Genomic DNA, 26,162 nt, shown 5'->3' with positions numbered 1-26,162 from the left:
GGTTCACATAAATTGGAGGAAAAATTCTAAGTACCCAAAAGAAGACTTATGCAAAGAATATACTGAGGAAATAAAATGGACAAATAAACATATTACATTCATGTTTCCTAATCCTGAATCAAATAAATAAAAAATTCCATTTAGGAAAAAAAAAAGCTTACCAAAATAGCAAGAAATCATTTTAAAATATGAAATTGTACCAGATAAGAGATAGAGTACTGATTGGATTATAAACCAAAAGTAAAAATATAAATTGGAAATATACACCAGGATCAGAACCTACTTTGGAGATTTATATTACTAAAATAATCTTAAATACATAAATAGTTCTAACACAAGATGCTATGCCATTACTATAAATAGCAAAAAACTGGAAATTGAAATTTCATAAAGGAGGAAACATACACATTATTAATATTATGTAATTTATAATCATAAGGAAATAGTGTAATATTTTGCTGAGTGGGAAAAAGTTTCTAAAAGATACTATTTAAAAAAAACACTTAAAAAAAAATCTATACATCAAAATTTAACACCAAAATTAATTAAAAACAAAAAGAGAAGTGAAACCATACATGCTTATAATGGTTTAGCTATGAGGCATCCCCCAAAAGCTCATGTATGAGACAATGATAGAGTTTAGCAGTGAAATGACTGGTCATGAAAACCTTAAACTAATCAGTGCATTAATCCACTGGTATGGACTGACTGGGTGGAAACTATAGTCAGGAAGGGTGTGCCTAGAGGAGACAGGTCACTGGAGGCATATATTGGGGGGGCATACATTTTGTCCCTGGTAAGCAGAGTGCCTCCTCTCTCTGCTTCCTGATTGCTCTTTCCTGAGCTGCTTTCCTCTACCACACCCGTTCCACCATGACACTCTGCCTTACCTTGGGTCCAGAGCCATGGATTTGGCCATCTATGGACGAGACCCCTGAAATCATGAGCCAAACAAACTTTTCCTCCTCTAAAAATGTTCGTCAAGTCTTTTGGTGACAAACGAAAAAATCTGATTAAAACAGTGCTATCATTTGGAGGTTGAATATTGCTCCAAAGTTCATGTGTCAAAATCTTGGTCCCCTGTAGAACCTACTTGCAAATAAAGGAATCTTCAGGAGTCAGGGTCTAATGAGCAGTCTTTAGGGACCTGCCCTCAAAGGGGACTACGGGATCCTGTTCTCTCTTGGTCCCTGGTTTATGATTTAAGTGTTTTATGTTCAACCATGTGTTCCCACCATTATATGCAGCCTTGCCAAAAAATGGGGACGAATCATACTTAAAACTTTGCACCAAAATAAACCTTTTCTCTTTGTAAGTAAATTGGTCTCAGGTTCTTTGTTGCAGCAATGAAAAGCTAAACACAATAGGTAATGTATTTACATTATTTTTCTATTTCTTTCTTTCTTCTCTCTCCCTCTCTCCTCCCTCCCAACTCCCCCACCTCTTTTAATTTTGAGGACACGGTCACAAAGATCTTGTGACCAACTGAGGTTGGTCCTGAACTTGCTATTCACCCTCCTCAGCCTCCCAAGTTGCTGTGATTACAGGTATGTGCCACCATGCCTAAATAGGTAATATACATTCCTCTGAACATGTATTACTACACAATCTAGGGAAAGTTAGATATATGTGGTATTCATAAAATAATAACATAAGTAACACTGCTAATCTCAATACTTACAAAGTAGGTAATATTTTTACAAGTGACAACAACCGAGACATAGAAACACTAATAATAACTTCCCAAGGCCATAAATCTAATTCAGTAATGGAATCAGGAACCAGACCAAACCAATCCAAGTCCAGAGCTCACTATAAAAAGTATCACTACAATTTTGTATTGAATTCTTTGCACGGGGGGAGAGAAGTAAAACAAACAAACAATAAAAAATCCCAACTGAATATTATCATCTCATCTCAAAAAATAGAATGAATCAAGAGTCTAGAGAACTGAACTCTGCCTATATATACATAAAATGAATAACTGAAGTTAAGCAATATTTTCTCCAGAATACTAGTTTAAAACACCACAACAAAATAGCCTATTTAAAAGAATTAAAACAAAAAAAAACTACACTTTTACCACTAAAAATAATTTAGCATTTATTTATTTGAGAGTTCCCTGATGTTTCAGATTATTGGTATTCTAATATTGTCACTGTGCAGTAGCAATATGAATTAAAAAAGAAAATTAAGGTCTCTTACTGTGGTCAATGATTAATTTAAACTTGCATATATTCATCTCCCCTGTAAGTACAAGGGATCAACCAAGGGGCACTCTACACCGAGCTATATCCCCAGGCCATTTTATTTTTTGAGACAGGGTTTCACTAAGTTGCTGAAACTGTTCTTGAACTGGTGATCCTCCTGCCTAATAGGATTAAAGGCATACACCACCATGCCTAGCTAAATCCTGAATATATTCTAACTCATAATCTTAATCGAAAAATGATGGCTAGATTTATTTATATCAACATAAAAATTTTGTACTTCTGAAATGGGGAAGATGTTACATTATCTATAATTTATACATATCAACTCAATTTCTGAAGGAGCAATATATCCATTCTTCTGCTACAGTAGGAATAAAATGAAAATATTACTTTTAAGTTAAATGAGCTATTAGGCATAAACTTAATTTTCTATGTGTAAATAAATTCACATATATCAGGAAAAAGAAATTAGAGAAGACAATGCTTGAATTCTAAATTGTGGATTATTAAGGAAATATACTTGCACTACTAGAATCACCAAGAGTTTTCATGAAAGTTTCAAAATATAAGGAATAAATTATTTTAATACAAAATTTTTGTGGCAACTTACTACCTTGTTATCTCCTAATTTACATAACCAAGCCCTAAAGTATCAATCAAACCCTAACTGTTTTTTCTCAATGTAAAGAAATGGCAGAACACTGAGTTGGAAAGTTTAAACAATGAGCATTTCATCCTGCCTCTACAACTGACTGAATTAATAATTAATCTCCAACCATTAGCAGTTTCTTCACTACTGTCTTAGCCATTATTGGTAATTGTCTCCTGTATTAATATGTCATTAAAATATAACTGCCTACCCTATCACGTATTTTTATTATATACTAAGAATAAATAATTGACTACATTTAGATATTGTTAAAGACCTTACCAGATATAAGAATTAGCATCACAATTGGCACATAAAATGCTAAATTGTTATGTATCACATTCTTACTAGGGCAGGCACTCACCATGTCATGTGGTTTTTAAATCGGTTATAGGATCAGAGTTCATGTACAAGATGCTATGAGAGGGCTACTCTCTTCTTTTTAAGACTGGAAATTGTAAAAACGATGTATCTTAGTCATATGGAAAGAACTTATCTGATAACTAAGTCACAAAAAAGCAGAACTGAGAAATGAAAAGACAATACAATCAATGAGACTTGCGGTACGGTTCAAAGGGTAGAGCGCTTGTCTAGTATGTGCAAGGTCCCACATTAAATCCTCCACCACAAAACAAACAAATAAAAAACAAATGAGAATATAATGGATGCTTTTCCAATTCCTAGGTTCTTCTGCTCGAAACTGGGACCGAGACATTTGGTCTTCCTGATTATATGGGAATAACTTCATTTTACTCCACCTAAGATGAATTAGGTTTACTGAATTTGGTTACTTGTGAAGGAAGTTAAGCATTCAATATCATCAGAAATTCAAATTATTTTATAAAGATAGCATTTTAAATTTAATTATTTTTATATAAGCAAAACAAAATACTATTGTGAATATGCTATTTTTAAATAGAGCAAAAGGCCAATAATATGTCTCTGTGTTAGGGCACTTGCCTACTAGGTAACAAGGCTGTGCGTTTGATCTCTATCACCACAAGAAAATAAAATAAAATGGGGTAAAGGTTTGATAAGACATCACTGGTTGCCAAAAATAAAATAATAAAAATAATAATAATAAAAAAAAGAAAATCCATACCCATCATCAGGGAATGAATTTGTTTTTGTTATCGTTAATCTACATGATGGTATTACACGAACACTAAAATATTCAAAAGAGGTTATCGCAACAGTATTATATTGTGAAAAAGTTAAATTGTAAATCATTTCTAGGTAACAGATATTTTTCTATGGTACTTATTAAAATGACCAACTTTTAAAAAGTATAATAAGGGTAGTTTTTAGTGTTTTTTTCCAATTTTACTAATATTGCTCCAAAAATGAAATGAATAGTTCCCTAAAATAAGCAACAGAATAAGCCAAACAAAAAACAGTATGATCACACATATTAAAATTATTAAATTAACAATTATTCATCCCTATTTATATTTATTTATAACAGAAAAGGATAAGTACCTACTAATATTTACTTTTGGAAAATAGCATTTTTTGGAGTGAGGAGAAGGGTAGGAAAAGATGTGAAAGAGAACTTTCATTTTTTGTACTATAAATTCTGCTGTAGCACTTTTTTATGTTTAGCTTCTATTTCATTTTAAAAATAGGCAAAATAAAGATTCCTGTGGAGCTTTTACCACGAAAATAGGAAAAGACAACTTTTATAATATAAAAGGGATGAAATATTTTAATTTTTAAAAATTAGGTTTTTAGATTATGAGCATGTTTGTCAGTTTTAAAAACACAATCCTAAGATTATAGTCATCATCAGTATGCTATACACAGTACTTTATCTAGTGAAATGATGTCAGAAAGCAAGCATGGTATGTGACATTCACATGGTTAAAGGATCACATCACTAGCTGCCTCTCCTTATACCTTAAAAGGAGGTTATAGGAAATGAAGTTCGCCCTACAAAATATTTTAGGCATCACTGGTCTACAGTAACTTAACCCCAACAGCTAGGGTTCTACTTAATAACGAAACAAAGAATAGTGAAAACAAAAGCTCATATTTAAAGTGTAGAGTCTTCTCAAACTAACGTAATTAAACACCTATTATGTGACAGCTTTGGGGTAGAGTAATATGAGTAAAGTACAACATATTTCTTGTGTTTGAGAAACTAAGTTTATAGGAATGACAACTCAATAAATAGTTATAAACCAATGGTGTGACTCTGCATTGTGTACAGCTAGAGAAATGAGAAGTTGCATTCCATTTATGTATAATGAATTGAAATGCATTCTGCTGTCATATAACTAATTAGAATAAAAAAAACATAGAAAAAATATTTATAAACCTAGGTCTCTAACAAAATGCAATTCAGATATATAATTAAATTCAATAAAATGTTTTGTGCTAAATCTGTGAATAATTTTTATAATAAATCTATAGATGTTTATTTACAGCATGATTCTTAACCAGGGACAATAATGTCCCCTAGGGAACATTTGGCAACATCTAGAGACATTTTGTTTACCACAACTGGTATGTATGTGTTTGGGGAAGGGACTACTGATATAGGAGTGTGTATACTAGTAGGATACCAGACCATACTGCTAAGCACCCCACAATGTAAGAACAACTTACCCAAATTACCCAAATATCAATAGTACTGAAATTTGAAGATAACCCTGATTTACTTAATGCTTATCAATCTGCAACTCAAACTATTAAACAGATTAACCTTCTTAGAGTTCACTAAGAAAAAAAAAAAAAAAAAACAAGAAAAGTGGCAAAAAGTACAAAACAAAACAAAAAGTGAACTGCAGGTTGAAATACACTGTTATGAAGGATATCTTGCATGCCAGGCCACTATACAGAACTACACAGAGACCTTGACTCTGAGGACAAAACATTACCTCTAAGTAAAAAAATCATTCCATAATTTGCCTTGCAAGTTAGTCAGAGGTAGGCTTCAAGTCTCCATGTATTTGATCTAATGCTCACACTTTCCTATTACATCATTAAGCAGCCCAAATAAATTTTAATCAAGTCTAAAGTTTATAATGGGACAGCCCTCTGATCCCATCTTATGGTATAAATTCCTTTTACTTTCAGTGTTAACAAATACTAATAAGTTTGGCTATCTGGTTGTTAAATCCATAGATGATTTAAGATTGCAAATAAAAATGCTGCTATAAACTGGCATCACAGCCAAAGTAAAATATGAAAATTATTTTTAAAAGATATGGTTAAAAAAATAGTACAAAAGATACAAATGCGTAGTGGCCTTCATTACAGAAATCACTATATTCTCTACAGTGGTTCAGGGTTGGGTTGTGGCTCAGTGGTAGACTGTTTGCCTAACATGTGCAAGACCCTGGTTGAATCCCCAGCACTGCAAGCAAAACAAACAAACAAAAAAAACATACAGTGTACAACGCATGAAGGTAAAGAGAAAGGAAACTGAGAAAGGAGGGAGGAATCAGGGAAGAAAGAGAAATGGGACAGGGAATGGTGAAGAAGGGGAAAGAGAAAATGAAAGGGATAAGGGAGCTGGGTAAGGGGTGCACACCTATAATCCCAGCTACTTGGGAGGCTGAGGCAGGAGAATCAGCATCACAAATTTGAGGCCAGCCTGAGCAACTCATAAAGATCTTGTCTCAAACAAATTAAAAGGGCTGGGGAGTGTATCTCAATGGTAAAGTGTCCCTGCAATCCCCAACACTGGGTGCAGGGTGGAGGTGGGGAATGTATTGTGAACTTAGTAGTTTTTTGTCTTCCAAATCATATTTTTTACCCCATGAATACATTTTTATTATTAAACTACATTTAAAATTTTAAATACATGACATCCAGGTGTGTGTATTTTGTTATTAAATATATTTAGAAATTAAAAATATATGACATCCTAGAGTCCCAGCTGAAGTAGATCACTTGAGCCCTGGAGCTCAACATCAAGCTAAGTGATATAGTGAAATCCCATCTCAAAACAAAAAACAAAAAAACATGAAAAAAAAAAAAAAAAACCCATGAGAAGAGATGAAGAAAAATACTAACATTAAGTGAATATATAAGAACTGTTTAATGATGACTAGGAAACATCTAATGGTAAGGATGGTAAAGAAACAAAGAATTTAGAAGGTAATAAAGATTCAAGTTACTTACCTTAGTAAAGTTATTCAGATGGCCTAGCTTCTCATATTTGATACTCCTTGTAATTGGCCACATTTGGAGAATCTCCCTTAAGTTATCAGAAGGTTCTAGAAAAAAAAAAGACAATTTAACATAATTTTAAGAATATTTTTCTCATCAACATCAAGACAAGCAGTACCAAAACTTCACAAAGTTTGTTCAAAATAAACACTTTTAGAAGACCTCAAATACCATATGGATGACATCAGTTACCTTCACATTTCTACTCAGCTCTTACTTAATGTCCAATTCTGTACATAGTCTGGAATTATGCAAACCACAAAATCATAAATCTCAACAGGGAAGCAGGAACCAAATATGCTGTTCTGTTTGAATCAATCAAAAGACACTAGCCATCATGCAGTTGAAAACAATGATCTCCAAAAAATGTGTGCTCTAATCACTATATCCGCTCAGTGCCTTAAAAGTTTCCAGGTCCTAGCACTGGGAAGAAAAACCTTCCCAAACTCTCTGAGTTGATGAGACAGAGCATAAGAGTTTAAGAGCAAGAATTACTGGAGAAAAGCACCATTCATAAAGAAAACTTTGGCGATCTAGCAAGGAACCCTGTGGGTATTCAGTAGAGTAATGATCCACTGATGTGTAAGGAAATTACCCAAGGTTAGGGAAAGAATAACTCAAAAATTAAAAGGTAGGAACACTGAGTAATCACATAGGTCAAGAAATAATAACTCTTCCTTACAGCCAGATTGAAAACCTCATGGGGCATTAAATGAGTATTTCGAAAAGACTTGACTCAGTAGCGGAGAACAATTAGACTTGCTATTTGTTTGATCTCTTCTACCAAATCTTAAAAGCAAGACATGATACAGTTCAACTGTTTCCAAATAACTATAAACAGTGTTTAAGACCAAAGCTTAAGATCTATAAGAACAACAAAAGACTAACTTTATAATATTTAGCAGTCACCTGAAAATTACCAGGTATGTTAAGAAGCAGGAAGTAGAATGAAAGCCTACCACTGAATGAGAACAGATTCCATTAAAAGCAATCATAAGGGATCATGAATAGGTCAATGTTAGTATTTTGTAATACCATTTTGATATAATTTCATCTGGAAAGATTGTGGGAGAAAAATTATAAGTAAGCCAATGGTGTTAAATAATTTAACTATATTTTGAGAAGCTGATAAAATTTTATAACAACGCAAGATAAAGACGTATGGTAATCTGCAAAGGCAAGATTAAGAATCATTAAACAGCAGGGCAACGGTGGTGCATGCCTGTAATTCCAGTGCCTTAGGAGGCTGAGGCAGGAGGATAACAACTTCAAAATCTAGTTTCAGCAACTTAGCAAGGCCCTAAGCAACTTAACAAGACCCTGTCTCAAAATAAAAAATAAAAAAGGGCTGAGGATGTGGTTCAGCAGTTAAGCACTCCTAGGTTCAATCCCTGTTACCAACAAAAAAAGAAAGAAAAAAAAAATCATTAAAGACAGTGTGCAATTACCTAAATATTTCAAATCAATTTAACATAAGACTGTCAGGCACCTAACAAAACCTTTTACTAAAGTGACAATATAGTTACTCCTATCTAATGATCTCACAGGACTAAAAGTTAAGATGAGATATATTCCTCACAAAGGTTCGTAGACTTTCAATTATTGCCTATTTTCTAGATACAAATTGATACAGATCCTTTTATAAAACCATAAATTTGTTATAAAAATAAAATATTATATCTGAGTTCATTCACGTAGTAAGTATTCATTGAATGCCTCTATGACAAGGTACTACTATAGGTGCTAAGAATACAGCAATGAACAAGACAAATCTCTCTTTAACATATTTCACATAAAACAAAGAAAACTGACAACTGACAACAACATATAACCTATGCACACTATTTCAAAACTGATGAGTCTTGATAATCTAACATCGGGTCAAAAGTTTGCCAAATTAAGATGTTATAATTGTCAACACAAATCAAAAGGAAACAACCGGTGTACTTTCCTCGACTTCTCTCCTTTATGTACTCAATTACCAAGAGCCCAAATTATGGATTTCAAAGCTTCTTCATAAGTTTCTGAAAGATAGAACATGTCTCACCCCTAAAAGCTATGTTACTTCCCAAACCAATTTAAAACATTATTAAGTACATTTCAGATGTGTTAAATACTATCTAATATTCCTTTGCTACAAAGTTGCCATGAGGAACTTCAATTCGAAATAGCAGGTTAAAGTTCTCCTAGTAACAAAATGAAAAAATGTCTCATTTTTCTTTTACTTGTTAAATCATGAGATGGCAAACATTTTCTGTAAAAAATATTTCAGATAATGCAGGTCATAAGGTCTCTGCTACACCTACTTGTCTGCTGTTGCACCAAGAAAGCAAGGGTAAAAAACACATGAATGAATGTAGCTATTAGTTCTAGCTGCTATAAAGTACCAGAGACTGGATGTCTTAAAAACAACCAAAATTTATTTCTCAGTTTTAGAATCTTCAAGTCTAAGATCAGGGAATCAGGCAAGTAAAGTTCTGATGAGTGTCATCTTCTAAGTTGCAGACATCAATTTTTCCAAGTGCTCACAGTGGAGAAAAAGAGGGTGAGAGAACTCTCAAGGGTCCCAAATTTTTATAGAGGCATTACTCCTATTCATAAAAGTTCCACTCTCATAATCTAATTATCTCCAAAAGGCTCAACCTCTTAATACCAACACATTGGGGGTTAGGATTTCAAGTATGAATTTTGTAGGGATAGGAAAATGGTGTCCACTGCAGTCTTTTAACAAAACAGACATAGTTAAAGAGCTGTAATTTGCAAATCCTTATGCTAAATAGTAAAAACTTGTATCAGAAAGTGATGAAGCTAAGATCAGTGAGATTTTTATATGGGGTATAGGAAAAATAGATGGTAGAGTAGCAGAAAGAAATTTAAGCAGAGATTTGGCTATCTTTATTTCTCATAATGCAGTTCTAGTTTCCAATTTACCATCTACAAAACTGTCTGCTGATACTACTACTATATGAGAAGCATAAAGCCTAAGGAGATGATAGTCTCTGAAGCCTTTAAATTTAGAAACCTATGGTTGCATGAGGGAGAAAAGGGAAAATGAGAAGACTTGTGGGTAGTTGGCTAAGAGGGCCAGTCACACAAATGAAGTAAAATACAATAGAACTTTGAGAATTATGGTGATCCTTTTCCTCTTATCATGTAGTTCATAAATCCTATGTGTGTTGCTGATTAATTTCTCTGGAGGTAATGAAATAATTGCAGTCAACTGTAAATAGCCAGGAACTTCTTATCTGGAATGGTAGAGCTAAATACAACTGATTTAAATTATCTTTGATGTGATTCCTGTCCTTCTACCCAGGAGTTGTCAACTTTCAATGGTTCAACTTTATGATGATGTGAAAGTTACACATATTCAGTAGAAACCACACTTCAAATTTCAAACTTTTTCTGGGCTAGTGATACACAATATGATAACAATGCTGGGCAGCAGTAATGGGGAGCCACTGTTTCTAGTCAGTTACCCAATCAAAGAGAATAAATACTCATTCTCCATAGAGTATTACATTGCTAAGCTATAATGTTCGGTAAGTTAGATGTATTAAATGCTTTGTTTTTGTTGTTATTGTTGTTCTTTTCCTTTCTTTTATTGTTCTTTCTTTTGTTGTTTTTCTTTATTCTTTCTTTTCTTAGGTATCAAACCTAGGTTGTGTGCATGGTTGGCAAGAATGCTACCACTGAGTAGCTACTCCAGACTTAAGCACACATTGACATATGATATTTTCATCTTAGGACAGTTTATCAGGACATAATCTCAGCATAAATCAAGGAACGTCTATATTTGGTATAATCAAAGTGAAATTATTTTGCTATTTAAAACTATTAAGAAAATGAATCTAAGCCAGGAGCAGTGGCACATGCCTGTAATTCCAGCAACTTAGAAGGTTGAGGAAAGAAGATCAAAAGTGTTCAAGGTTAGCCTCAGCAACTTAGTGTGACCTTGTCTCAAAAATTAAAATAAATAAATAAATAAACAAACAAACAAACAAAACAAACAGACTGGGGATGTAGTTTAGTGGTAGAGTATCACTGGATTCAAACCCTAGTACAAAACAAAAATAAAAAAGGAAAAAAAGAGAATATAACCCACAAAATTGGGAGGAAACTATTTGCAGTACATATATCTGATAAAATTTTAATAAAGAATATACTTATTCTATAAATCAACATTACAATGGTAACCCAGTTAAAAATGGTTAAAAGATTTGAACAGAAAAGACATAAATACAAAAGAAGATAAATGTGTGTCCAGTATGTAAGATTAGAAAATACACCTAACATCATTAATAAAAATTAATGGAAAATGTAGTGGGAAATGTAAAATTAAAGCCACTAATGTACCACTAGATACCTAAACGAATGATTAATATCAAAAATGCAAACACCGCCAAAAGTTGGAGAAGATGTGGAACAACTAGAAGTTTTCTGCACTACTGATGTGTATAAAATATTACAAACACTGTAGAGAGCTGCTGGCAACATACAGGCTATCTACATTATGACCCAGCAATTTCATTATCAGAAATATATGTTCAAAAATACACATGTACAAGAACATAGCTTTATTCATAATAGCCCCAAACAGGCAAAAACAGAAATGTCCAGTAACAAAAGTGTGGACTAGTACTTCTCCAGCAGCCTAGCTTCTCCAGAAACACTCTGGCTCAAACTGGTTTTGAAACATTTGTTGCCTTCCCTAAGAGCAGCTGAAACTTCTTTATTATTGTTTTTTCTCACATATCTGAGCAGATTTTGATCTCGTTTTCAGTGGGTTCAGTGACCAAGACCCTCTGTTTTTGACAGTAACATGAACCAACAAGCAGGTACCATTTTCTCAGTGTCAACCCATCAGCTCATGGCCAGTCTTGTGTCTTCAACATTCTCATCCACTCTCCTACTGTCACTACTGGATTACTCTGAAGAAAATCCCAGACATTTTGTAATTCCATTCATAAATATTTCAACGAGTACCTCTGAAAGACAAAGGCTCTTTTTACCAAAAACAATTAAACATAGCCAGGTGTGGTGGTGCATGCCAGTAATTCCTGTGGCAGAGGCAGGTGGATCGTGAGTTCAAAGCCAGGCTCAGCAAGACACTAAGCAACTCACTGAGACCCTGTACAGTGCACATACATATCAAAATACTAGTCAATAAGAAAAAAATACTGATACAATATGAATCAATCTCCAAAAATCTCAAAAGAAAGAAGTCAGACAAAAAGGGTACATAGTCTACTATCATTTCATTTACATGTGTTTCAAATACAGGCAAAATCAATCTATGACGATAGAAATCAGATAGTGGTTGCTGGGTGATCAGTAATCAATTTTAAACAGGTTGAAGGTTTTAGAGAAGGGGATGAAAATATACTTTGTTTAGAGACAGTGTTTAGATGGTGTATTTAAGTATCAAATGCATACTTAAATATAAACAAAAATGTGCAGTTTATTTTATGTTAATAATAGCTCAACAGAAAGTTGGCATTATAACAAGAAAGCTCTTCCCATATCCATAAATATTACAGGTTGAGAATTCCTTATTCAAAATGCTTGGTACCAGAAGTACTTTGATTTTCATATTTTGGAGGAGGGGAATGAAATATCTGCACACACATAAAGAGATATCTTGGGGATGGGATACAAGTGTAAATATGAAATTCACTTATGTTTCATATATACCTTATTCCCATAGCCTGAAGATAATTTCACACATTTTTAATGCACCTGCATTTTGACAAGGACATATCACATGAGGTCAGATGTGTAATATTCCACCTGTAGTGTAATGATGCTCAAAAATTTCAGATTTTGGAGTATCTTGGATTTTCAGATTAGGAATACTCAACCTACACAAGAAACACCCAAAGTAAATAACTTTTTTGTTTTTAATAATATTTATACATATATACAGAGATATAGAAATACAGAAAATTGTCAGGCTAAAACTATAATAATTAAACCATATTCATTCATTTGTACATTCATTTCCTGCTCAAGTCTCTGTGTGTACTTGTGTGTACTTATTCACACACACACACACATATGTGTATAAACATTTAATTTTAATATGGCTTCCACATGCTGTACATTATAACTTGGAATTATATTGTTAACCTTTATCCATAAATATATACAATAAAAATGTATTTTTAAATAAATTTGAGTTCAAATACAGCAAACTAATAACAAAAAACTGCTGGCATACAGATGCTATCTGGGAGTAATAGAAAGAACAAGAACTTTGGAATGAAAAAGCACTGCATTTAAATCTAGTTTCTTCATTAGCAAACCACATGGTCTCAGCTAAGTCACTCAGCTCCACAGGTATCCACTTTCTCATATCTATAGCATTAAAAATATGTACCTCCCTTAAAAACACTACAGCAAAATGTAAGATGTGACTTAGTGCCTAACCTGTAACAGCTACTCAATAAATAGTAACTATAATTCAAAGTTTTTGTTTAGCAAGAATTATATTTATGGATCAATCATGTGAAAGTTATATGGTCAGACCAAGCAAATGCTTAGTTCATGTTTAAATTAATAAATTTTTATTATGGGACGATTTTAATGTGCTACTTTTATCCAAGGTTTTCTCATTTTTAAAGAACAAGAATTATTTCACAGATATATTAATGATTAAACTAGACATTCCAGAGTCTAATCACAAAATATTCCATAAATATTAAGAAATTATGACCCTCTCTTATCTAGTGTGAGTGGCACAAAATCATTATTTAATAGGCAGTTAGAATTTATTTTGCTTAAATAAAACAATTACATACTTAATTCTATCTAAAATTGTTATTAATAAAATCTCAAACATAGTCCTAACTAAACTCATTTTTTAAGTCATACAAGAGTGTATAAACATCCATACACATTTACTGATGCCAATCATGGTAACCAGCTATGACGTTGTTCTAAGTGTGTTAGAATGTATTCCCCAATACCATGTGGTTACTTCTAGGAACTCTCAATTTTTAATCCACTATTTCACCACTTACCTATCCTTTACTTTTTTTTAATTGATATGTATTAATTGTACAAATTAATGGACTTCACTGTTAACATTCTCAATACATTCATATATCATGCATGTATTGATCATGTCCATCCTATCTTCTATCTTCTTGTCCTCCCATCCCTTCCCCTTTTCTGTTCCTAATAGTCCCTTCTCTACTTTCAGGGCATTTTTTTTTTAAGTTTCCACATATGAGAAAAAACATGTAATACTTGTCTTTCTGTATCTGACTGATGTATTTCGTTTACATGATGACATCCAGTTCTATCCATTTTCCCTGCAAATGACAAAATTTTGTTCTTTATTATGGGTGAATAATAATCCAATGTGTATATCTATCATATTTTGTTTATTACATTCATCTGTCAATGGGCATCTGGGCAGATCCCATACTTTTGCTTTTGTAAAAAATGCCACAATAAACATGGTTATGCAGATGTTTCTTCTATATGCTGACTTCGTTACCTACAGATATATACCCAGAAGTTATATAGTTCTGTTTTTTTTCTTTGAGGAATTTCCATGCTGTTTTCCATAGTAGCTACACCAATTTACATTCCTATCAAGGTGTATCAGGGTTCCTTCTTCTCCACGTCCTCGACAGAATTTATTTTTTGGTAACAGCCATTCTAACTGGGATGAGATGGAATCTCAATGCAGTTTTGTTTTTATTTTAAAGGGTGGATTTTTTTTTTTTTTTAAACAGCTTGCCTTTGTTTATTTTGTATGCAGGATTAAGGATTGAACCCAGTGCCTCACATGTGGTAGGGAAGTGCTCTGCCACTGAGCTATAGCCCCAGTCCCTCAATGTAGTTTTGACTTGTATTTCCCTGAAACCTAAAGGTATTGTTTTTTTTTTTTCCCACATATTTTCCAGCCATTTTTACTTCTTTTTTTGAAGTATTTATCTGCCTATTTTTTAATTGGATTTCTTGGTTTTTTAAAATCTCTTATTTTATTTGTTCTAATTAGTTGTACATGACAATACATTTATACATTTTGATAGATCATATATAGAGTGTAATCTCTCATTTTTCTGATTATACATATTGTGGGATCATGTACACATAAGATTTCTTGTTTTCTGTGTTAAGTTTTTGAGTTCTTTATATATTCTGGATATTAAACCTCTATCACATAAGTAGTTGGCAAAGATTTTCTCCCATTCTATAGGTTGTCTTTTCACTTTGCTGTTTCCTTGGCTATGAAGCTTTCCAATATGACATAATCCCACTTATTAATTCTTGGTTTTGTTACCTGAGTTAGTAGAGTCCTAACCAATATCTGGGCCAATACTTTAAAGTTTCAAAGTTTCAGGTCTCACATTAGGTCTTTGATCAATTTTGAGTTGATTTTTGTACAGGGTGAAAAGGGGTTTAGCTTCAGTTGTCTACATTTGTATATCCAGTTTTCCCAGCACCATTTGCTGAGGGCTTTCTTTTCTCCAACAAATGTTTTTGGCACCTTTATCAAAAATCAATGGCTAAAGATGTGTGAGTTCATGTCTGGATCATTTATTCTGCTCCACTGGTTTACATGCCTATTTTTTTGGCCAATGCTTTTGTTTTTGCTACTATGGTTCTATAGTGTGTTTTGAAATCAGATATTGTGATGCCATCAACATTTTTTGCTCAGGATTGCACTATTTATTCATATTCAGAGTCTGTTGTGATTCAATATGAATTTTAGGATTTTATTTGGAGTTCTGTAAAGGATGTTTTTGGCATACTAATGGGGATTGCACTGAATCTGCAGACTGCTTTATGGAATATGGACATTTTGTTTATTTTTCCATATTTTCATTAGTGCATTATAATTGTACATGTACACAATACGGCCATTTTAACAATGTTGATTTGCCAAATGCATGATGAAGGAAAGTAACTTTCTACCTTTTAGTTTCTTCAGCATTTTGTCATTTTCACTGTAGAGTTCTTTCATATCCTTAGTTAGGTTTACTCCTGGGTATTGGTTATTTTTATTCTTTATTTATTTGATGGCTATTGTGAATGAGATTACTTTCCAGATTTCATTCTCAGAAATTTCATTACTGTTATATAGAAAAGATATGATTTTTGTATGTGGATATCCTGCTACTTTAGTGAATTTGCTTATGAGTTCTAAAAATCTTTTCATGTAATCTTTAGGATTTTCTATGCATAGAATTAGTGGCAAACAGGAATAACATGACTTCTTTCCTATTTGTATACCTTCTATTCTTTCTCTTTCTATTTTTTCTGGCTAAAATATCTAGTACTATACTGAATGAAGGTGGTGAGAGTGGACACCCTTGTCTTTTCCTGATCTTACAGGAAATATTTTAAGTGTTTCCTCATTTAATGTGATGTTGGCTATGGTTTGTCATATACAGTCTTTATCATGTTGAAATATGTTTCTTATAAACCAAATTTATTCAGGACTTTTATCATGAAAAGATGGTAAATCACATCAAGGGTGATTTTCATCATTCATTCTATTAAGGTGCTTTATTATGTTTATTGACTTGTGTATATTGAACCACCCTTGCTTGCATCCCTAGAATGAAAACAAATAGTTCATGGTGTATGATTTTTAAAAATGTACTGTTCTTCTTACCTAAACTCTCATTATTTTGTGTGAATGGGAATATACAGTAGAGCATTATCTGTGTATGCCTGCTTAGCCCTATAATTTCCAATGTTTTCACTCCAAAATAAGAAAGTAGAAAAGTAGGTGAACCCACATAACATAAACAAAAATGAGACAATTAGAAACTAGGTGAGCATTTATAACATTAACCAAGATCTATTAAGGGTTTTAAGTTCCATGAGGGTAAGAACAACATTTTGTTTACAACTATATCCCAAGGGCCTAGTAGTCTCTACCACATACTAGGCTTTCAAAAATTACTTTTCTATGTTAAAGAATAAATATATGTGAATAAATTAGTTTTAAGAAAGACCAGGTGGTTACTGCTAAAAGTACTCTAGAGGAAAGAAGCCTAACTAGTATTTATTGAGCAGTAAATGCATGTCTGATTATACACTAATTCTACAAAATATTGCTTATTACCCCTTCCAGTAGACCTATGAAGCAAAGTAGCAAGAGGACAGAACGACAAGAAAAAAAATTATGAAAGGAGTGTGTGAAGAATGGGGGACATATAGCATAACAGACAACATGGACCTAAGTTAGTTTTAGTGTCTCCCATTATCTCTATTTCTCAATGCAAAGTTTCACATACTCATGAGCTCTTTTTCATTAAAACCATTAATATGATTTTTTAAGGGCTACAGACTGACCAAAATCATAAAACAAGTTTTTAATTACATTTCCACTTATTGTCTCTATCAATAACTGTCCAAAAACAGTTTTACAGTTAATCACTGACCCAGTTTCTCAATAGTGGCCTTAATGTGAAAAAAAGGCAGTTGTAAACTCTGGGTAGATAATGTCCTTTAAGACCTTTTCTAACTATGAGAAAACTTCTCCTTAAAAGTTATCTTTGAGGTTTTCTTTTCTCTTCCTGATATTCCATCTTCAGTTTTCCAAAGAGTTATTTACCCCTTTCCAAATTCTCTGACTTGATTCCTTCTTTTTATCACAATTCAATTTCTCTTCTATCTCACATATAAATTATGGCAAAAGTGGCAAAATGAATCCCCAGAGATTAAATGTCTCCCTTCATTTAACCCAGTCTGCAAGCCTCTGCCAGATTAACTTTTATCACCTTATCTTATCTTCCTTCCTTAAAATTTCCCATGAAATATTCTGAGAAATCAGAAGTGCTGAATATGTATAATAATTTATTACAGTAAAATACTACATAAATCTGATATGCAATTATGTCTTAAATATTATTTATGTTTACTGCACAGAGACATAAATGACTAAAGGCAATTACTATAGTTGAGATTACCTTTGTAAAAGCCAGAGGAAAATCATTTCCTCCACCAGCAGACACTGGTAGTACACCTCTTATCCTTATCCATAGGCACAAAGGCTGAGGAGATGTTGCTTCAAACTAGCATTTCCTGAATTCTAATAATTATTAATTTCAAGAGTTATATAATTTAATAGGGAAAGAATCCATCCCAAGGATAGCATCCTGAAGGCCTTCTATATTATGATAAAATATCTCTAATAAAAGTCAAAACTTTCTGGGAAAGTCTATTCCATTTTTGGATAGAGTAATAAAACATTTTTTTCCTTATATGGATGCCAAAATTTAACCCCTTTGTAATTTGTATGTACTTATTCTGGTGTAATCATCATGTAGAATCATTCATATACAAAAAAAGAGTTTCCTCTCAACCAACTGTAATAGCAATAACCTTTTAAATCACTCATGCCTTTTTGTTTGGGGGGGTGTAATACCAGGGATTAAACTGAGGGGCACTCAACCACTGAACCACATCCCCAGCCCTATTTTGTATTTTATTTAGAGACAGGGTTGCTTAGTGCCTGAGTTGCTTAGTGCCTCACTGTTGCTGAGGCTGGCTTTGACCTTGAGATCCTCCTGCCTCAGCCTCCTGAGCCACTGGGATTACAGGTGAGCACCACTGTGCCAAACTTCATATCTTTTAAATATAAATATAATGGTGGGAATCAGCAAGAAAATCTATCACTCAATGACAACTGCAAGTAAATCAGTTTAATTGGGTTATGTTTCTGATTATGAGGTTTGTCATACCAAAAACTGAACATTGACATTGTCCCTATTTTCACATGTAAAGAGTGTGGATATCAAGTAAAAAGCCTAAAAGACTGGAAAATCAATGACTCTTCTGGGATTCATAAAAGAAGTATGAGCACATAACAAACTATCACCCCTCAAGATCAGAAAGTCATACAAAGAGTTACACCTTAAATGAAGCAAGAGATGCATGAATGAAAACCACTGTGGCAACCAGTGCCTAAGTATGATGGACTGCTGGAACAGCAGTGTAGATAACTGTTAAAAATGCCAGGGGGACCCAGGATTTGGAAGTTGGACTGGCACACTTTTGAGAGTTTTAACTCTAGGAGCTTGACCAATTCTCAGAGTAGATACTGAAGAAAAATCCTCTTTTGCTTCCAGCAGAGGGAGTAGAAAATGAACATTTTGAAATAGGTCAAAGTTTTCTTCTGAGTAAGACCTGACCTCAAGAGCAACTGCTTAATGAGACTTTAATCTGCCAAGGTTTTATTACAACCCATATGACCTGGGAGAAGGGAAATCCCTAACTCTAGTTAGTTCTAGACTTTCATGTGAGAAAAAGGAAACACCTAACTCCATTCCACTATAGACACCCTGTCTCACCAAAGGGAAAAGAAAACAACAACAATAAAAGCCCCCTGAGAAATGTATGAAGTTCATAATCCAAAGGTACAGACTTACTAAAAGATTTACACCTAATTACAGGATTTCAGGATGCTAACTCTCCCTTTGCCCCTTACCACTGCATTACTAAAGACCTATTTATAGCAGTTCCTTTGACTAGAAACATCCTATCTAGATGTCAAAAACAGAAAACACTCAGACCTGATAAGGCACACCTGTAATCTCAGCTGCTTGACAGGCTAAATCAAAAAATGTCTCAAGTCTGAAGTCAGCATTGGCAATTTAGAGTGAGCCTGCCTCAAACTACAATACATTTTTTAAGAAGGGCTGGAGATATAGCCTAGTGGTAGAGCACTTGCCTGGTATGCACAAGGCCCCACATTCAATACAAGTACAAAAAAAGAAAGAAATAAAATAAAAGAAAGAAAAGGAAGAAAGGAAAAGAAAAGGAAGAAAGAAAAAGAAAAGAAAGAAAGAAGGAAAGAAACTCGAGGCATGCTAAAAAAGCAAAAAACATGGTTTGAAGAGGAGCATAAGCAAGCAAAAAGCAGAACCAGATATGGCAAGGATGTTGGAAATATCAGACCAGGAATGTAAAACAACTGATTAATACAATAAGGGCACTAATGGAAAAAGCAGGTAGCATGCAAGAACAGATGGACAATGTAAGCAGAGAGATAAAAATTCTAAGAATGCAATAAAAAGAAATGCTGGAGGGCTGCATATAGCTCAGTGGCAGAGTGCTTGCCTAGCATGTATGGGGCCCCAAGTTCAATCCCCAGTACCACCACAAAGAAAAACAAATTGCAGAGATCAAAAATACTGTAACATAAAAGAATGTCTTTGATAGACTCATTAGTAGACTAGACACAGCTGCTCCCAAACTGAAAAGAAAAACAAAGACCGAGTGAAGCAGAAGATAGTACACAAAGCCTATGGGACAACCACATAAAGTGTAACAAACTGAGCATCATGGGACACACCAGTAATCTCAGCTACCTGGCAAGCTGAAGCAGGAAAAAATTCAAGGTCAGCATTAGCAATTTAGCAAAACTCTGTCCAAAGTAAAATTTTAAAAAGGGTTAGGGATATAACTCTGTGGTAGAAAGCACCCCTGGATTCAATCCCCAGGTTCATAAAACAAAACAAAAAGTGTAACATATACATAATTACTAAACCAGGAAAAGAAAAGAACAGAAGCAACACTTGAAACAGCAATGACTAGCAATTTCCCCAAAATCAAATCAGGCATCAAACCACGGATCCAGCCCAGAGAACAGCAAGTGGACAAATGACAAAAAAACTACACCTAGTTTTATCATTTTCCCAAAACACAGTCAATCCAAGGTGAGGGGGAAAAAATCTGAAAGTAGTTAGAGAAAAAAATGTAAGAAACAAAGGCAAGAATTACATTGATATCCTCAAAAAGCATGCAAACAGGAAGAAAATGTAGTGAATATTTAATTGTCAAGTGTAAAAAACTGCAAACCCAGAATGCTTTACCCTGTAAAATTATCCTTCAACAATAAAGTAGAAATAAACACACACAAACACAAAAACTGAAGAAGTATTGCCAGTAGACCTGCCTGGCAAGAAATGTTAAAAGAAGTTCTTTAAAAGAGGATAATAATATAGATCAGAAGATTTAGATAAGAAAAGGGGCATCAAAGAAGAAATAGTGACGTAAAATAAAAACAATGTTTTCATAGGGCTGTTTTAGAAGAATAAGGAAATGATTTAGATAGAGGCAGGGCAACATGAGCAGCAAGATGGACTAGATCCCTTTAGCTAAGTTATCTTTGTTGTTCTTTGTTGATCAACCCAACTTGGGGGAAAATTCTTGAAAGTACAGTTCAAACTACACGTGTTCTGACCTACAACAGCTTTCTTCCCTGTGCTCCCATGACACACACTTCATACTACTATTTAGCACTTATGGCATGGTGCATACAAGTGATTTATCAAGGTCTGAATTTATACCTATCATACCATGCAGTGGTAGGAAGAGGGGTGGCAACTTCTTTGGATTTGTAACGTATTAAGATTGTCATCCCATTGATGCATGGGTTCAGACTTGTTTCCCTCCTCATTAATTCTGGAGTATGTATTTACTTCATTTTATACTTTTCTCTTTCTGTTCACATGAAAATATAATTTCCTTTTTATGATTCCAGAGTATTGTTCATTTTGAATGATTTCAAGAGGTAAAGGATATATATCAATGGAAGAAAAAAAGGACCTGTTGAAAGTTTATTATTTGTACCTTTGGATAAATTAAACAACATCTGTAAGTTCTCTATTTAATTGTTTTAAATTCTATCAACAAAGAATTCTTTGTTTTATTATGAGCATGTTATAATAGATTGTTCACTGTCAGACAAAGAATAATCTAGATATAGAATACTAAAAATTAAGAAAGTGAGTTGGAAGTAATTAATGGTTCATTTTAACAGAACAGCTATTAAAAGTTGTATGATATATAGTCTTAATAAGAGGCTTTACTTTATAATTTAATCTACTGTGAACACATTATAAATTACATTCATACAAATAGCTTAAAATTAAACTTTACATGATAGATTATTCCTCTCCCAAGTTTATAAAGAAAAGAAAATTGTTACACTGACATTAGCAATACAGGGAAAAACAAAGGTCTTTTTATTTTCCTTACCCATTTTATTACACAAATATTTTGGGGGAGTAGATGGGTAACAAACTCAGGTCTTCACATCTGCTAGGAATGTGCTCTACCATGAGTTACACACAGCCACTTAAATAAGGTTTTAAAAAATAAACTCTATAAAAGACAGTTATTATCTAACCTGGTAGTAGATTTGCATACCTACATGTGTATTTTGATTTGTTTTTCATTCAGTCATAAATTTTAGTGCTCATCATGTGCAATATACTATTCCAACTGCTAGGTGAAGAACAATATTAAATAAAAGAGATGATCTCAGCCCTGGACATCAAAATTAATTGGGGAAATGAGGGACATAAACCATATATAATAACAATATAATATTACTATAATAATATTACTAGTACAATATTTTGTAATATAAAATAGTAAAGTAAAGCAAAATAAAAACCACATATTGATGATACCTTACCAGACTGTAAGACAAGTGAAGACAGGAAACCTGTCTGTTGCATCCAGAGCCTCTAGCACAATGCCAGGCACATGGTGGGTACTCAATAAACAATAGTTTAAAAGAAAGACTAAAAAAGAGAGTGAGCAAGAAAAACATTATTCGGAGATGCTTAAAGCTAGAGCTTATTCTTGACAAATAATAAAATGTGAAGAGTAGTACACACATTAACATGGAAATATGAAAAAACATGGTACTTTTCTTGACTCAATGAACAGCAAGAAATTCTACATTCCCCCAAAACAAGAAAATAAAGCCATATTCTAAGCACCTTCTAAAATATGTCAGAAACTTCACTATCTTTGGGCAATGAATAATTGTTAAGGAACAAATTTATGCAAGTGAATGGCAGAAGTAATTTTGTGTTTTATAAACACAACTTTGAAGAATGGATCATGGGAGAAGAGAAAATCAAGTTTAAGTAAAAGCTATAAAAGCAAGAAACTTTATCAATAATGGATTGAAAAAGGGAAAAAAGACAGTAGAATCAAGAATGAATCCCAAATTTCTGGATTGGGTAAAATGATGATGGGTAATGATAGAATTACAGATCAAGTACATATAGATTTTAAGAAAGTTTCTACTTTAGCAGTAAGCATACACATCCAAAACAAGTAACAAAACCTTGCATATACACCAAAAACAAACAGCAAATCTTAAAATGTTATATTTTAAAATGATGGGACAAAATAACTGTTTATTTTAGTTGTGCATCAAAACCACACTTACATACCATCAGTTTTCAAACTTATGTTCTTAAAGAATATAGCATATGATTTAAAAAATACCAATCCCTGAGTTAAGTATGCCTAGAAAATGGTCCACAGAAATCTGTATTCAAAGGAGGCACTCCAGTGATTCTTATGCATACTGAAATCTGAAAAATGTTGAAAAGACTACCAAAATGTCATATAACTATATGATATATCTTTGGATCACTTGCTTTCAACTCTAGAAGAATTGAGAACCTATTCTATGAAATATCATTTTGCATCTTCAAATGTTATAATGTAAAACAAGTAATACACACTGACACAAAATTAAAATTAATTAGTAAATTACAATTACTAATACAAATAGAGATCCTACAATATTGTGCAAGTATTTTTGTATAAATAACCTCTTTTAAACCCAATTATCAACTGTAAAAGTAAGAACTATTATTATTGTTCCCATATTAACAAATGAAGTTTAGTCACATTAGTTCACTGCTCAAAGTCACACAAATACCAGGAGCAATGAGATTTTTATCTAAGCAGTACGACTGAAGTATACCCTTTATTCCTAAATTAATAACATACTACAGCTACAGACTACTTCTATACTACCTTTCATAAGAGCTAGTCCCTTCAGTGATCATACCAGTTTGTAATTATACATTTATTTATATGATTGTTTGGCATTTGTGATGGTCAATCTGAACTGTCATCTTGACAGGATTGAGGGATACTTGAAATTAAGAGGCTTCTGGGTATTTCTAGGAATGACTGGCACGTGGGACAGCAAATGGGGAGACCCACCCTAAAAGTACAGTGCAATAGGTTGGGGGCTTGAATGAAAGAACAAAGTTGGAACAACAAGGAAGCAGCAGCAAAAGCTGCTGTGATTGCTAAAAACAGACTCCAGTTCCTTCACTCTTCCAAAGCAGGCTCTGACCAGTGACTCTCCAGGGAGTTAGTTAAAAGGCCTTTGGTCAGGGTTGGGGTGCCATCATTGGTCCCTCTTGCTCTGAGGCTCCAGATTCTTGGACTGAGCTGATCCCCCAGCTCGCTAGCCTCTGACGACCACTGTGGGACTATCCAGTTTCAGGCTGAGTAAGTCAATCTAATACATCTCCTTTTTATAATCATACATACATACACACACACACTGCTGTTTCTGTATCTCTAGAAAACCCTGACTACAACATTTATCTTCTTACTTTAAAAATATACTTTAGTTCACCACTTTGTTGTCATACTAATACCTAAACAGCACAGTGTGATTCCTGCCTGCCTGTTGGCTTAGTTACTCAAGAGATCAAGGCAGGGGGAAATCTTGAACCCAAGAGTTTGAGAACAGCCAAGGCAACATAGCAAGACCTCATCCTAAAAACAAAATAAACCAGGCTGGCAATGTGGCTCAGTGGTAGACCATTTGCCTGGCATGCCTAAGGCCCTGGGTTTGATCCCCAGCATCATAAAAACAAACTAATACCTAAAAAGCCATTTTTAGCACACACTAACCATTCAAAAAGTATTTATTGAATAAATTAATGTACTATTCATAAAAAATACATAAAAACTTGGGAATGTACCAAGCTCTGTCTCAATCTGGTTGCCTGTTTCACAGTTGTGTCAATGTGTAGCGATTCAATGAACAAAATAATTCTGATAAATGTAACCTCTCTTGAGGGCTAGATATACAGATCATTAAAAGAGGGCTCCACTTGCATGTATGGGACCCTGGGTCTGATCCCTAGCACCAAAAATAAATAAATAAATAAATTAATTAATTTACCCCTCTTTAGGTGTAATTTGATAATTAAAAAAACAAAAAGCATTTTTATGTGATACTGTCGGATATTATAGAGTAATATTCTCAGGAATATGGTACTTTAAATTGACTTTTCACAATCTGGCATTTAAAACAATAAGTCTCCAGGTCAGAACTGTGAATATTTAATATGTATTTACAAAGGAAATCTCATCTTATGATAGCTACAGTACAGGTATACATAAAAGAGTAAATAAAAAAGACTATGCAGCTTCAAAACGTATCTATTTTCTAAACTCTAAGGAACAAAATGATATGAAATAATATAACTCTCCCTGCAAACTTAACCAAATACCTTTATATTGTTCTGAAAAGAAATTTAACTTTCTAAGATTAAGAACAAAAATATTTAGTACAATAAACAAAGTAGTGGATGTCATTAAAATCTGTCAAAAACAGTTTTTAAATGACAATGTATAAGCATATCAAAAGAAAGAATAGACAAAAGCATAAGTCTGCTACCTACCTTCAGAAAAATCACATTCCTGATCCTTCTCTCCACCACCCTCTCAAGCATTATATTTCTATTCACACAGTATTAAAAAGGCTACACAAGTTGAATAAAGGAATCATCTAACCTTTTCATCCTTGTCTACTCTTACACGGTAAGTAATTAATGAATTTATAAAGATTCTGTGGTACAAATATTTGAGGTGGAAAGTGGATAAGAGCTGCTGGATGGACAAAAGTATCAAGTGCTTTCTTAAAATTCACCTCTTTCCCTTCTTTACAATAAATCTAGAATCAAGTACTTGGGCCCTTAATGCCTATTAAAAGATCATTTGTAGTAGAGAACTGAATCAAATTCACAAAGCACTTTACTATGTACACAAACCTACATAAAATGGTTACAAAGGTCATCCTTCAGGGTATGGAAAAAGCTGTCATTCAAAAAAATTTGTGTAATACAATATTATTTTCTGCAGAAGAACAATATGAAAAATACAATCTGCTATTAGAACAGTCTTTTCTAAGATAGTAAAAATAACTAAAAACAATTTTTACTTAGATTACAACTACTACATGTTCTATAAAAGACATTTGTAAAATCATTAGGTTTTCACAGTTCCCTAATGAGAGAAAAATTGTCTTTGAAACA

The 26,162-nt window shown here is 33.3% G+C and overlaps 1 protein-coding gene across 1 annotated transcript in view; it reads right to left on the bottom strand.

Moving 5' to 3' along the window:
- The window catches only part of RICTOR (RPTOR independent companion of MTOR complex 2), a 119,143-nt gene that overhangs the window by 64,080 nt on the left and 28,901 nt on the right, over positions 1–26,162 (bottom strand). Inside the window, 3 exon segments of the mRNA XM_079144446.1 lie at positions 6,991–7,022; positions 7,025–7,053; positions 7,055–7,085. Of these exon segments, the coding sequence (XP_079000572.1) occupies positions 6,991–7,022; positions 7,025–7,053; positions 7,055–7,085 (92 nt within the window).

The sequence above is a fragment of the Sciurus vulgaris genome (genome assembly GCF_902686455.1).
Source record: "Sciurus vulgaris genome assembly, chromosome: 6".
Lineage (NCBI taxonomy): Eukaryota > Metazoa > Chordata > Mammalia > Rodentia > Sciuridae > Sciurus > Sciurus vulgaris.
This window is presented reverse-complemented; position numbering and strand designations above follow the sequence as displayed.